This window comes from Triticum urartu, chromosome 7, assembly GCF_003073215.2.
Source record: "Triticum urartu cultivar G1812 chromosome 7, Tu2.1, whole genome shotgun sequence".
Lineage (NCBI taxonomy): Eukaryota > Viridiplantae > Streptophyta > Magnoliopsida > Poales > Poaceae > Triticum > Triticum urartu.
In genome coordinates this window covers 96,044,498-96,059,168 of record NC_053028.1, presented here as the reverse complement: position 1 = coordinate 96,059,168, position 14,671 = coordinate 96,044,498, and the positions used below count along the sequence as shown (strand labels likewise).

The following is a 14,671-nucleotide window of genomic DNA, read 5'->3' as shown; positions in this document are numbered from 1 at the left end:
CCGCATGGACGGCTTAAAAAGGACGAGCGCCGTCGCTGACACGTGGGCCCATCGTCATAAATTAAGCTGACAGCATGGGCAACAGGTAGTTGGATGGCCGCCATGTGGGGACACGGCGGACAACAGGAAGGCGCGCAAAGCGTCCGTTCGGCGTCCGCACCGACGCATTTGGGGCGCAAATTTGGACCGCAAATGCGTCGGCGCGGACATGACGCGAATGTGATTTAGGTTTGGGTCGCGCGTTGAGCCGCCATTTTTGTCCGTGCCGATCCAAACGGACGCAGGCGGACGAAATGAGTCGACTCTTTGGAGTTGCTCTTAAGCGATGTTCAAGTGGGAGCTGTAATTCATGCCGCATTCGGAAATTATATTAAACCAATGGCAATGACCAAAATAAGATTTTACCAGTAAAACAAAAAGTCGTTCATGGGCAGGCAAAGCCCAGCACGAATCTTGGCGGCTCGCATCCTCTATTGCGGCGCTGCATCATGGACACGCCAGCCTGCCAAAGCCAAAGCCAAAGCGCCCCAATGCGATGCCACGAAAAAGCGATCAGCATCAGACACAGCCGCGCGACAATCTGCTAAAGAAACCCACATAAAAACGCGCAGCGCCCGGAACGCCGCGCGGCGACCACGGTGCCGTGCGGGGGTGTCTGCGTCTCTCTCTCCCCTCCCTCTCTCCGCCGACGCGGCGCGGGCCGAGGGAATGGCCGCCGCCGCCTCCGCCTCCGCCTCCGCCTCCGCCTCGTCTTCTTCCTCCACCTCCACCTCGGCCGGGTCCTCCGCGTCCACCTCCACGCCCCGGCCCGCCCCGCGCCAGGCCGCCGCGGCGCCGTCGTCGTCCCCGGTCTTCCTCAACGTGTACGACGTGACCCCGGCCAACGGGTACGCGCGGTGGCTGGGGCTCGGCGTGTACCACTCGGGCGTGCAGGTCCACGGGGTGGAGTACGCGTACGGCGCGCACGAGGGCGCCGGGAGCGGCATCTTCGAGGTGCCCCCGCGGCGGTGCCCCGGCTACGCGTTCCGGGAGGCGGTGCTGGTGGGCACCACGGCGCTGACCCGCGCCGAGGTGCGCGCCCTCATGGCCGACCTCGCCGCCGACTTCCCGGGCGACGCCTACAACCTCGTCTCCCGCAACTGCAACCACTTCTGCGACGCCGCGTGCCGCCGCCTCGTCGCCCGCGCCCGCATCCCGCGCTGGGTCAACCGCCTCGCCAAGATCGGGGTCGTCTTCACCTGCGTCATCCCCAGCAGCAGCAGGCACCAGGTGCGCCGGAAGGGGGAGCCGCAGCTGCCCGCCCCCGTCAAGAGCCGCTCCGCGCGCCAGCCCGCCGCCCCGCCGCGGCCCAGGACTTTCTTCCGCTCCCTCTCCGTCGGCGGCGGCAAGAACGTCACGCCCCGCCCGCTACAGACCCCGCCGGTGGGGCCCGCCCTGACGTTGACGACGCCGGCACCGACGCCGTTGGCCTCCATGTAACGGCGCCATTACTCCTTTTTCGTTTACAGCTCACACCATCCATTTTTTTTCCTTCGACAGTTACCTGAATTTTGTCCATAGTACTGTACTCTTCGAGATTAAGATTTGTGCTCTGCTAGTGCTGCACTGTCACCATGATTAGCAGTAGTAACTGCAGTTCATTAGGCTATTAATTCCCGATTTTGTCTGGCTTTACTACCTAGACACACCTGGCTGGCTGTGTCCGCTGCCAAATCGCCATTAATGATTACTAATTTGGGTCGCTGTTACGCGCTGCATTTACGTTGCGGTTAACGACGCCTATCATGCAATTGTTTTTGTTGTGTGGCATGGATGCAATTCTATCCGGCGAGCCGTCCAATGGGAATATATTCGCTCCTCCTTTCGCCCGTTCTTTGGAGTAAACGACCATGGAGCTGAAGCCTTGTTTGGATTTTCAACTATAGATAAAAGCTACACACAGGCTATGCACCGATCGACCGATATGCTTTTGCTGATGCAAAGAATTCCGCGTGTCTGGACAGTGGACCTGTCATCACTGCCGTTGTCATGGGACACGATTAGATTAGTCCTCGTGTTGTTGTTTCTTGCATGATTGCGTCCGGCCTCCGTGCCTATCTGGAAATGCGGAGGGCGGGATAATTTTAACGTGACTTGTCGCGTGAAAGGCGAGCTCGCTTCGACAGAAATCTTGGGGAGCTCGCCGGTTGCGTGTCCAGCGCGCCTCGCCGTTGACCGGCGACCGGTGTGTCCATGCCGGTGGCGAAGACGGCGGCGCGGGGTCAGAATTGGGCACCGACGGGAGGAGGGTTCGCATTTGTGGAGGACACCGCCACGCAGCACAGTGCACCACATTGGCCTTGACCCGTCCGATCAGCGATCAGCGATCAGCGATCAGGATGGACGGGCCACTATCGATCCTTCGGCGGGCGATCGCCTCGCCTCGCTGGACCCCGGCCGGGCTGGGTTCGGTGCACGGGATGTGATGCCGCAGCGGCGCCTTTCGACCGGCTACAGGAGAGAAGTACGATCGCTGTGCTGTGCTCGCCGTCTAGTAGGTCGTCGTCGAGGGACGAGAGCTACTACGGCAATAGGGTATGGGCGTCGTACGCGGTGCCTTTCCCCCGGCTTGTCCCCTTGCCGGCCGCTGGAACGGAATCGCATCAATGAATTTCATTGGGGCGCTGGAGGGTCGGGTGCGGCCGGAATCATTCGTCCACGCGACGTGCCCCCCATGGCACAGGGCCTTTTCTTGGCGGGTGGGGTTGTTGCACTTGCACTGCACCCACGCACACCACCGGCTGCGCTGCGCTGTGCGGTGCTGTGCTGTGCGCTGGTGCACACGCCGCCTGCGCAAATAATTCGCCGCTGCCTGGCACGACCGGCCGCGACCGACCGCGTCCTCTCCGGTCCCCGGAGGTTGCCGGGCGCCAACGACGTGTGCCCGACTATGCTGTACTTGACTTCGGGCCTGTTTTATATGGCGCGGACCTAACCTACATGAAAGAGAAAATGGTGTCATTTTCATGTAAGCCCAGGGATGGCCATGGCCACCTCGACAACTGTATGCAGCCAATGTATACGGGGCATCAATCTTCCTTTCAGACTAGCCACATTGAAGGTAACATACACTAAATAAAATACACATATCCCTAGGCAATATTACTACCTTCATAGTGGGTATTAACTTAGAGGGTGCTTGAATCCAAGGGACTTATTTTAGTCTGACTAAAAATAGTCTTTTTAAGAGACTAAAGTTCCAAGCACGTAAGAGAGGCTAAAACTAGTCTTGAGACTAAAATGTTTTAGTCAAGGGTACCCCTACTAAAATGTGGATTAGTCCTTTCTCTCCTCATTTAACTCATCTCCTTTAACACATGCGAGTTCTAGATTGAAGGGTTCGGAGGATAATAAATGCTCATTAACTTGATTTTAGTCTCTTTAGTATTTGGATCCAAGCATGTGTGCTATGCAGGGCCAAGCAAAAAAAGGAGAGGAAAGGTAAAAAGAAGGAAGGGGATGAGAAAGCTGAAAGTGCTCGAAAAGAGATCATAGGGAAAAAGAGGGGTAATCCTTTTGGGGTTCCACCAACAGGGAGTGACCAATTTTTTTCTGTTGAGAGGGAAATGGATAGCTATGAGCGTGTGCTGTATGGTGACATGAGTGTTTCTTCCAAGAGAATCTATATGGGTAGAGTTGACACTGTGAGGGATGGGGATGGTATAGTCACACATGTAGCAAAGGAAACAGAGGAGGAGGAGGAGGAGGCATACATGCAACAGAGGAGGGAGTCGGTTGGAGATGATGGCGCATCGGCGGCCTCCGAGGAGGAGGACCGCCGGGCCAAATGAGGATCCTAAGATGGTACTGTCGTGGTATGCTCTCCCTCACGGCAGTTCGTGAGCTCTTGGAGCTCCAACAGCGTACCAAGGCTGATTTGATCTTTCTCTCAGAGTCACACTTGAATAAATGTAAAGCAGATGAGTTGCGTTGCTCTTTATCTTTTGATTCGATGATTGTAGTAGAGAGTGATGGTCGGGCCGGTGGCCTAGTCTTGTACTATAATAAGTTGAATAAAGTTGTTTCAAACTATGTGTCGTCTCATTTTATTGACATTCTTTTTATGAATGATAATGATGTACATTGGCGGTTCATGGGTTTTTATGGTCATCCGGTTTGGAGTGATCGTAAGTTATCATGGGATAATATTAGGAATTTACATAAACTGGGTCATCACCCCTGGGTGATTTTAGGGGATTTTAATGAAATTTTACTGTCGTCAGAAAAAGAGGGCGGAAATGCAAGACCAAATGCTATGATGAGAGACTTCCGTAATTGTCTAGGAGAGTGTGGCCTCGAGGATATGGGTTGTATTGGAGACCCTTTCACTTGGAGGAGAGGCGATACTAGAGAGAGGCTCGACCGTGCGGTGTGCAATGTGGAATGGGCGAACAAATTCCCTCGGGCTGCGTTAATTAATGAGGAACACGTTCATTCTGATCATCGTCCACTCGTACTGGATACAGAATATTTTGATGGAAATATTTTTAACGCCCCAAGGGGACGAGTAAAACAATTTGAAGCTAGATGGCTCAAGGAGGAGACGGTCGGCGAAATTGTTCGTACAACATGGGAAAAGGCAAAGATGCTGAGTATTGGGCCAAAGCTCGCTGATCGTACTCGTGCGCTTCAGTCAGATCTGCACATTTGGGGTCATGAGGTTTTGAGAGGCCCAAAACAGACAATAACAAAGCTAAAAAAAGAGTTGGAGAAGCTACGGAGAGGCCCTATGAATGTGGATTCCCATGCACGACAGAAGGAGATTTTGGTTCTCATTGAAAATTTGCTGGAACAAGAGGAGATTCATTGGGTACATCGTGGTCGTGCAAATTGGTTATTGCATGGGGATCGCAACACTTCTTTCTTTCATAATGCGGCAACGGCTAGAAAGAAACGGAACCAGATTAAAAAATTGCTTAGGGATGACGGAGTCTGGGTACAAGGTACGGAAATGAAGGATTATATTAAAGGGTATTTTTCAAAACTCTTCACGTCAGAAGTCTCGCAACCAGACCCAGGAGTTCTCTCTCTTGTTAAAAGAAAAGTAATGGATGAAATGAATAGGGCCCTCATGGCCCCATATACGGAAGATGAAGTTAAGAAAGCCTTATTTGACATTGGTGATTTAAAAGTGCCGGGTCCAGATGGTCTTCACGCCATTTTTTATAAGAGATTTTGGTCTATGTTGGGAGAGGACCTGACAAAAGAAGTACTACAGGCGGTGAATACATGTTCAATACCAGCAGGATGGAATGATACTGGAATTTTCATGATCCCAAAGGTTAACTCCCCAGAAAAGGTTACTCAATTTAGACCTATTAGTTTATGCAATGTGGTGTATAAGGTTATCTCAAAAATGATTGCAGCGCGTCTGAAATTAATTTTGTCAGACATTATCAGCCGAACTCAGAGTGCTTTTGTCCCTGGGAGACTAATCACAGATAATATTTTGGTAGCATACGAGTGTTTCCACACAATAAAATAGAAAAGAACGGGGAGGGAGGGGCTATGTGCAATCAAGTTGGACATTGCTATGTCTTGAGCTTGCGTTGGTTTTCCCCGAAGAGGAAGGGATGATGCAGCAGAGTAGCGTAAGTATTTTCCTTAGTTTTTGATAACCAAGGTATCAATCCAGTAGGAGGCCACTCTCAAGTCCCTCGTACCTGCACAAAACGATAGCTACTCGTAACCAACGCGATTAGGGGTTGTCAATCCCTTCACGGTCACTTACGAGAGTGAGATCTGATAGATATAATATTTTTGGTATTTTTGGTATAAAGATGCAAAGTAAAAAGTAAAGGCAAAGTAAAAAAGCAAAGCAAGATTAAAGTGATGGAGATTGATATGATGAGAATAGACCCGGGGCCATAGGTTTCACTAGTGGCTTCTCTCAAGAGCATAAGTATTCTACGGTGGGTGAACAAATTACTGTTGAGCAATTGACAGAATTGAGCATAATTATGAGAATATCTAGGCATGATCATGTATATAGGCATCACGTTCGTGACAAGTAGATCGAAACGATTATGCATATACTACTATTACTCCACTCATCGACCGCTATCCAGCATGCTGAAGGAAATATGCCCTAAAGGCAATAATAAAGTTATTATTTATTTCCTTATTTCATGATAAATGTTTATTATTCATGCTAGAATTGTATTAACCGGAAACATGATACATGTGTGAATACATAGACAAACAGAGTGTCACTAGTATGCCTCTACTTGACTAGCTCGTTGATCAAAGATGGTTATGTTTCCTAGCCATAGACATGAGTTATCATTTGATTAACGGGATCACATCATTAGGAGAATGATGTGATTGGCATGACCCATTCCGTTAGCTTAGCACCCGATCGTTTAGTATGTTGCTATTGCTTTCTTCATGACTTATACATGTTCCTATGACTATGAGATTATGCAACTCCCGTTTGCCGGAGGAACACTTTGTGTGCTACCAAACGTCACAACGTAACTGGGTGATTATAAAGGAGCTCTACAGGTGTCTCCAAAGGTACATGTTGGGTTGGCGTATTTTGAGATTAGGATTTGTCACTCCGATTGTCGGAGAGGTATCTCTGGCCCTCTCGGTAATGCACATCACATAAGCCTTGCAAGCATTACAACTAATGAGTTAGTTGCGAGATGATGTATTACGAAACGAGTAAAGAGACTTGTCGGTAACGAGATTGAACTAGGTATTGAGATACCGACGATCGAATCTCGGGCAAGTAACATACCGATGACAAAGGGAACAACGTATGTTGTTATGCGGTCTGACCGATAAAGATCTTCGTAGAATATGTAGGAGCCAATATGAGCATCCAGGTTCCGCTATTGGTTATTGACCGGAGACATGTCTCGGTCATGTCTACATTGTTCTCGAACCCGTAGGGTCCGCACGCTTAACGTTACGATGACAGTTTCATTATGAGTTTATATATTTTGATGTACCAAAGTTTGTTAGGAGTCCCGGATGTGATCACGGACATGACGAGGAGTCTCGAAATGGTCGAGACATAAAGATTGATATATTGAAAGCCTGTGTTTGGACATCGGAAGTGTTCCGGGTGAAATTAGCATTTTACCGGAGTACCGGGAGGTTACCGGACCCCCCGGTAACCTAATGGGCCTTAATGGGCCTAGTGGAGGAAGAGGAGAGGAGGCCTAGGGGCTGCCGCGCGCCCCTTCCCCCCCAAGTCCGAATTGGACAAGGAGGGCCCCCCCTTTTTCTTTCTTCCCTTTCCTCCTTCCCCCCAAGTCCTAATCCAACTAGGGAAAGGGGGAGTCCTACTCCCGGTAGGAGTAGGACTCCTCGGGAGTAGGACTCCTCCTGCGCGTCTCCTCCTAGGGCCGGCCGCACCCCCTTGCTCCTTTATATACGGGGGCAGGGGGGCACCTCTAGACACACAAGTTGATCTTCAAGATCGTTCTCTTAGCCGTGTGTGGTGCCCCCCTCCACCATAATCCTCGATAATATTGTAGCGGTGCTTAGGCGAAGCCCTGCGACAGTAGAACATCAAGATCGTCACCACGCCGTCGTGCTGACGGAACTCTTCCCCGACACTTTGCTGGATCGGAGTCCGGGGATCGTCATCGAGCTGAACGTGTGCTAGAACTCGGAGGTGCCGTAGTTTCGGTGCTTGATCGGTCGGGCCGTGAAGACGTACGACTACATCAACCGCGTTGTGCTAACGCTTCCGCTTCCGGTCTACGAGGGTACGTAGACAACACTCTCCCCTCTCGTTGCTATGCATCACCATGATCTTGTGTGTGCGTAGGAAATTTTTTGAAATTACTACGTTCCCCAACAGTGGCATCAGAGCCTAGGTTTTATGCGTTGATGTAATATGCATAAGTAGAACACAAGTGAGTTGTGGGCGATATAAGTCATACTGCTTACCAGCATGTCACACTTTGGTTCGGCGGTATTGTTGGATGAAGCGGCCCGGACCGACATTACGCGTACGCTTACGCGAGACTGGTTTTACCGCCATGCTATGCACACAGGTGACTAGCGGGTGTCAGTTTCTCCAACTTTAGTTGAACCGAGTGTGGCTACGCCCGGTCCTTGCGAAGGTTAAAACAGCACCAACTTGACAAACTATCGTTGTGGTTTTCGATGCGTAGGTAAGAACGGTTCTTGCTCAGCCCATAGCAGCCACGTAAAACTTGCAACAACAAAGTAGAGGACGTCTAACTTGTTTTTGCAGGGCATGTTGTGATGTGATATGGTCAAGACGTGATGAGATATAAGTTGTTGTATAAGATGATCATGTTTTGTTGAAGTTATCGGCAACTGGCAGAAGCCTTATGGTTGTCTCTTTATTGCATAAGATGCAAGCGCCAAATAATTGCTTTACAATTATCGCTATGCGATAGCAATAGTTGCAAGAGCAATAGTTGGCGAGACGACCATGTGACGACACATTAATATAGATCAAGATGATGGAGATCATGGTGTCATGCCGGTGACGATGGAAATCATGACGATACTTTGGAGATGGAGATCAAAGGCTCAAGATGATGATGGCCATATCATGTCACATATTTTGATTGCATGTGATGTTTATCTTTTATACATCTTATTTTGCTTAGTTTGATGCTTTCTTTATAAGATGATCTCTCACTAATTATCAAGAAGTGTTCTCCCTGAGTATGCACCGTTGCGAAAGTTCTTCATGCTGAGACACCACGTGATGATCGGGTGTGATAGACTCTACGTTCAAATACAACGGGTGCAAAACAGTTGCACACGTGGAATACTCAGGTTATACTTGACGAGCCAAGCATATGCAGATATGGCCTCGAAACACGGAGACCGAAAGGTCGAGCGTGAATCATATAGTAGATATGATCAACATAGTGATGTTCACCAACGAAATTACTCCATCTCACGTGATGATCGGACATGTTTTAGTTGATTTGGATCACGTGATCACTTAGAGGATTAGAGGGATGTCTATCTAAGTGGGAGTTCTTAAATAATATGATTAATTGAACTTTAATTTATCATGAACTTAGTCCTGGTAGTATTAGCATATCTATGTTGTAGATCAATAGCTCGCGTTGTTGCTTTCATATGTTTATTTTGATATGTTCCTAGAGAAAATTGTGTTGAAATATATTAGTAGCAATGATGCGGATTGGATCCGTGATCTGAGGTTTATCCTCATTGCTGCACAGAAGAATTATGTCCTTGATGCACCTCTAGGTGACAGACCTATTGCAGGAGCAGATGCAGACGTTATGAACGTTTTGGCTAGCTTAATATGATGACTACTTGATAGTTTAGTGCACCATGCTTAACGGCTTAGAATCGGGACTTCAAAGATGTTTTGAACGTCATGGACCATATGAGATGTTCCAGGAGTTGAAGTTAATATTTCAAGCAAATACCCGAGTTGAGAGATATGAAGTCTCCAACAAGTTCTATAGCTAAAAGATGGAGGAGAATCGCTCATCTAGTGAGCATGTGCTCAGATTGTCTGGGTACTACAATCGCTTGAATCAAGTGGGAGTTAATCTTCCAGATAAAATAGTGATTGACAGAATTCTCTAGTCACCATCACCAAGTTAGTAGAACTTCGTGATGAACTATGATATGCAAAGGATAAATTCCCAAGCTCTTCGTAATGCTGAAATTGACGAAGGTAAAAATCAAGAAAAATATCAAGTGTTGATGGTAGACAAGACCACTAGTTTCAAGAAAAGGGCAAAGGGAAGAAGGGGAACTTCAAGAAGAACGACAAGCAAGTTGCTGCTCAAGTGAAGAAGCCCAAGTTTGGTCCTAAGCCTGAGACTAAGTGCTTCTACTGCAAAGGACTGGTCACTGGAAGCGGAACTGCCCCAAGTATTTGGCGGATAAGAAGGATGGCAAAGTGAACAAAGGTATATTTGATATACAGATTATTGATGTGTATTTTACTAGTGTTCGTAGCAACCCCTCAGTATTTGATACTAGTTCAGTTACTATGATTAGTAACTTGAATCGGGAGTTGCAGAATGAACAAAGACTAGTTAAGGGTGAGGTGACGATTTGTGTTGGAAGTAGTTCCAAGATTGATATGATCATCATCGCACACTCCCTATACTTTCGGGATTAGTGTTGAACATAAATAAGTGTTATTTGGTGTTTGCGTTGAGCATGAATATGATATGATCATGTTTATTGCAATACGGTTATTCATTTAAGTTAGAGAATAATTGTTGTTCTGTTTACATGAATAAAACCTTATATGGTTACACACCCAATGAAAATGGTTCATTGGATCTCGATCGTAGTGATACACATATTCATAATATTGAAGCCAAAAGATGCAAAGTTAATAATGATAGTGCAACTTATTTGTGGCACTGCCGTTTAGGTCATATTGGTGTAAAGCACATGAAGAAACTCCATGCTGATGGACTTTTGGAATCACTTGATTATGAATCACTTGATGCTTGCGAACCATGCCTCATGGGCAAGATGACTAAGACTCCGTTCTCCGGAACAATGGAGCGAGCAACTGACTTATTGGAAATAATACATACTGATGTATGAGGTCCGATGAGTGTTAAGGCTCATGGCAAGTATCGTTACTTTCTGACCTTCACAGATGATTTGAGCAGATATGGGTATATCTACTTGATGAAACATAAGTCTGAAACATTTGAAAAGTTCAAAGAATTTCAGAGTGAAGTGGAAAATCATCGTAACAAGAAAATAAAGTTTCTACGATCTGATCGTGGAGAAGAGTATTTGAGTTACGAGTTTGGTCTTCAGTTAAAACAATGTGAAATAGTTTCACTACTCATGCCACCTGGAACACCACAGCATAATGGTGTGTCCGAACGTCATAACCATACTTTATTGGATATAGTGCAATCTATGATGTTTCTTACCGATTTACCACTATCGTTTTTGGGGTTATGCATTAAAGATAGCTGCATTCACGTTAAAAAGGGGCACCATCTAAGTCCGTTGAGACGACACAATCTGAACTGTGGTTTGGTAAGAAACCAAAGTTGTCATTTCTTAAAGTTTGGGGTTGTGATGCTTATATGAAAAAGTTTCATCCTGATAAGCTCAAACCTAGATTGGAGAAATATGTCTTCATAGGATACCCAAAGGAGACTGTTGGTTACACCTTCTATCACAGATCCTAAGGCAAGACATTCGTTGCTAAGAATGGATAATTTCTAGAGAAGGAGTTTCTCTCGAAAGAAGTGAGTGGGAGGAAAGTAGAACTTGATGAGGTAACTGTACCTGCTCCCTTATTGGAAAGTAGTTCATCACAGAAATCTGTTCCTGTGACTACTACACCAATTAGTGAGGAAGCTAATGATGATGATCATGTAACTTCAGATCAAGTTACTACCGAACCTCGTAGGTAAACCAAAGTGAGACCCGCACCAGAGTGGTACGGTAATCCTGTTCTGGAGGTCATGTTACTTGACCATGACGAACCTACGAACTATGAGGAAGCGATGATGAGCCCAGATTCCGCAAAATGGCTTGAGGCCATGATATCTGAGATGAGATCCATGTATGAGAACAAAGTATGGACTTTGATTGACTTGTCCAATGATCGGCGAGCCATTGAGATTAAATGGATCTTCAAGAGGAAGACGGACGCTGATAGTAGTGTTACTATCTACAAAGCTAGACTTGTCAAAAAAGGTTTTTGACAAAGTTCAATGTGTTGACTATGATGAGAGTTTCTCACTCGTATCTATGCTTAAGTCTGTCCGAATCATGTTAACAATTGCCGCATTTTATGAAATCTGGCAAATTGATAACAAAACTGCAATCCTTAATGGATTTCTTAAAGAAGAGTTGTATATGATGCAACCAGAAGGTTTTGTCAATCCTAAAGGTGTTAACAAAATATGCAAGCTCCAGCGATCCATCTATGGATTGGTGCAAGCATCTCGGAGTTGGAATATACGCTTTGATAAGTTGATCAAAGCATATAGTTTTATACAGACTTGCGGTGAAGCCTGTATTTACAAGAAAGTGAGTGGGAGCACTACAACATTTCTAATAAGTATATGTAAATGACATATTGTTGATCGGAAATAATGTAGAATTATTCTGCAAAGCATAAAGGAGTTTTTGAAAGGAGTTTTTTGAAGAAGGACCTCGGTGAAGCCGCTTACATATTGAGCATCAAGATCTATAGAGATAGATCAAGACGCTTGATAAGTTTTTTCAATGAGTACATACCTTGACAAGATTTTGAAGTAAGTTCAAAATGGAATAGTCAAAGAAAGAGTTCTTGCCTGTGTTACAAGGTGTGAAATTGAGTAAGACTCAAAGCCCGACCACGGCAGAAGATAGAAATAGAATGAAAGTCATTCCCTATGCCTTGGCCATAGGGTCTATAAAAGTATGCCATGCTGTGTACCAGATCTATTGTATAACCTACACTGATTTTGGCAAGGGAGTACAATAGTGATCTAGGAGTAGATCACTGGACAACGGTCAAAATTATCCTTAGTGGAATAAGGATATGTTTCTCGATTATGGACGTGACTAAAAGGTTCGTCGTAAAAGGTTACGTCGATGCAAGTTTTGACACTAATCTAGATGAATCTAAGTCTCATCTAGATACATATTGAAAGTGGGAGCAATTAGCTAGAGTAGCTCCGAGCAGAGTATTGTTGACATAGAAATTTGCAAAATACATACGGATCTGAATGTGGCAGACCCGTTGACTAAACTTCTCTCACAAGCAAACCATGATCACACCTTAGTACTCTTTGGGTGTTAATCACATAGCGATGTGAACTAGATTATTGACTCTAGTAAACCCTTTGAGTGTTGGAAACATAACGATGTGAACTATGGGTGTTAATCACCTGATGATGTGAACTATTGGTGTTAAATCACATGGTGATGTGAACTAGATTATTGACTCTAGTGCAAGTGGGAGACTGAAGGAAATATGCCCTAGAGGCAATAATAAAGTTATTATTTATTTCCTTATTTCATGATAAATGTTTATTATTCATGCTAGAATTGTATTAACCGGAAACATGATACATGTGTGAATACATAGACAAACAGAGTGTCACTAGTATGCCTCTACTTGACTAGCTCGTTGATCAAAGATGGTTATGTTTCCTAGCCATAGACATGAGTTATCATTTGATTAACGGGATCACATCATTAGGAGAATTATGTGATTGACATGACCCATTCCGTTAGCTTAGCACCCGATCGTTTAGTATGTTGCTATTGCTTTCTTCATGACTTATACATGTTCCTATGACTATGAGATTATGCAACTCCCGTTTGCCAGAGGAACACTTTGTGTGCTACCAAACGTCACAACGTAACTGGGTGATTATAAAGGAGCTCTACAGGTGTCTCCAAAGGTACATGTTGGGTTGGCGTATTTTGAGATTAGGATTTGTCACTCCGATTGTCGGAGAGGTATCTCTGGCCCTCTCGGTAATGCACATCACATAAGCCTTGCAAGCATTACAACTAATGAGTTAGTTGCGAGATGATGTATTACGAAACGAGTAAAGAGACTTGTCGGTAACGAGATTGAACTAGGTATTGAGATACCGACGATCGAATCTCGGGCAAGTAACATACCGATGACAAAGGGAACAACGTATGTTGTTATGCGGTCTGACCGATAAAGATCTTCGTAGAATATGTAGGAGCCAATATGAGCATCCAGGTTCCGCTATTGGTTATTGACCGGAGACATGTCTCGGTCATGTCTACATTGTTCTCGAACCCGTAGGGTCCGCACGCTTAATGTTACGATGACAGTTTCATTATGAGTTTATATATTTTGATGTATCGAAGTTTGTTCGGAGTCCTGGATGTGATCATGGACATGACGAGGAGTCTCGAAATGGTCGAGACATAAATATTGATATATTGGAAGGCTATGTTTGGACATCGGAAGTGTTCCGGGTGAAATCGGCATTTTATCGGAGTACCGGGAGGTTACCGGACCCCCCGGTAACCTAATGGGCCTTAATGGGCCTAGTGGAGGAAGAGGAGAGGAGGCCTAGGGGCTGCCGCGCGCCCCTTCCCCCCAAGTCCGAATTGGACAAGGCGGGGGGGGGGGGGGGTGGTGCCCCCCCTTTTTCTTTCTTCCCTTTCCTCCTCCCCCCAAGTCCTAATCCAACTAGGGAAAGGGGGGGAGTCCTACTCCCGGAAGGAGTAGGACTCCTCCTGCGCACCTCCTCCTAGGGCCGGCCGCACCCCCCTTGCTCCTTTATATATGGGGGCATGGGGCACCTCTAGACACACAAGTTGATCTTCAAGATCGTTCTCTTAGCCGTGTGCGGTGCCCCCCTCCACCATATTCCTCGATAATATTGTAGCGGTGCTTAGGCGAAGCCCTGCGATGGTAGAACATCAAGATCGTCACCCCGCTGTCGTGCTGACGGAACTCTTCCCCGACACTTTGCTGGATCGGAGTCCGGGGATCGTCATCGAGCTGAACGTGTGCTAGAACTCGGAGGTGCCGTAGTTCCGGTGCTTGATCGTCGGGCCGTGAAGACGTACGACTACATCAACCGCGTTGTGCTAACGCTTCCGCTTCCGGTCTACGAGGGTACGCAGGCAACACTCTCCCCTCTCGTTGCTATGCATCACCATGATCTTGCGTGTGCGT

General features: G+C 46.6%; 1 protein-coding gene across 1 annotated transcript; it reads left to right on the top strand.

The window, feature by feature from the left end:
* The first annotated feature begins 522 nt into the window (after positions 1-522).
* On the top strand, positions 523-1,659 carry LOC125520758 (deSI-like protein At4g17486). The gene has a single exon (XM_048685771.1). The coding sequence runs from the start codon at positions 709-711 to the stop codon at positions 1,477-1,479; it is 771 nt and encodes a 256-aa protein (XP_048541728.1). The 5' UTR covers positions 523-708; the 3' UTR covers positions 1,480-1,659.
* Positions 1,660-14,671: the final 13,012 nt, after the last annotated feature.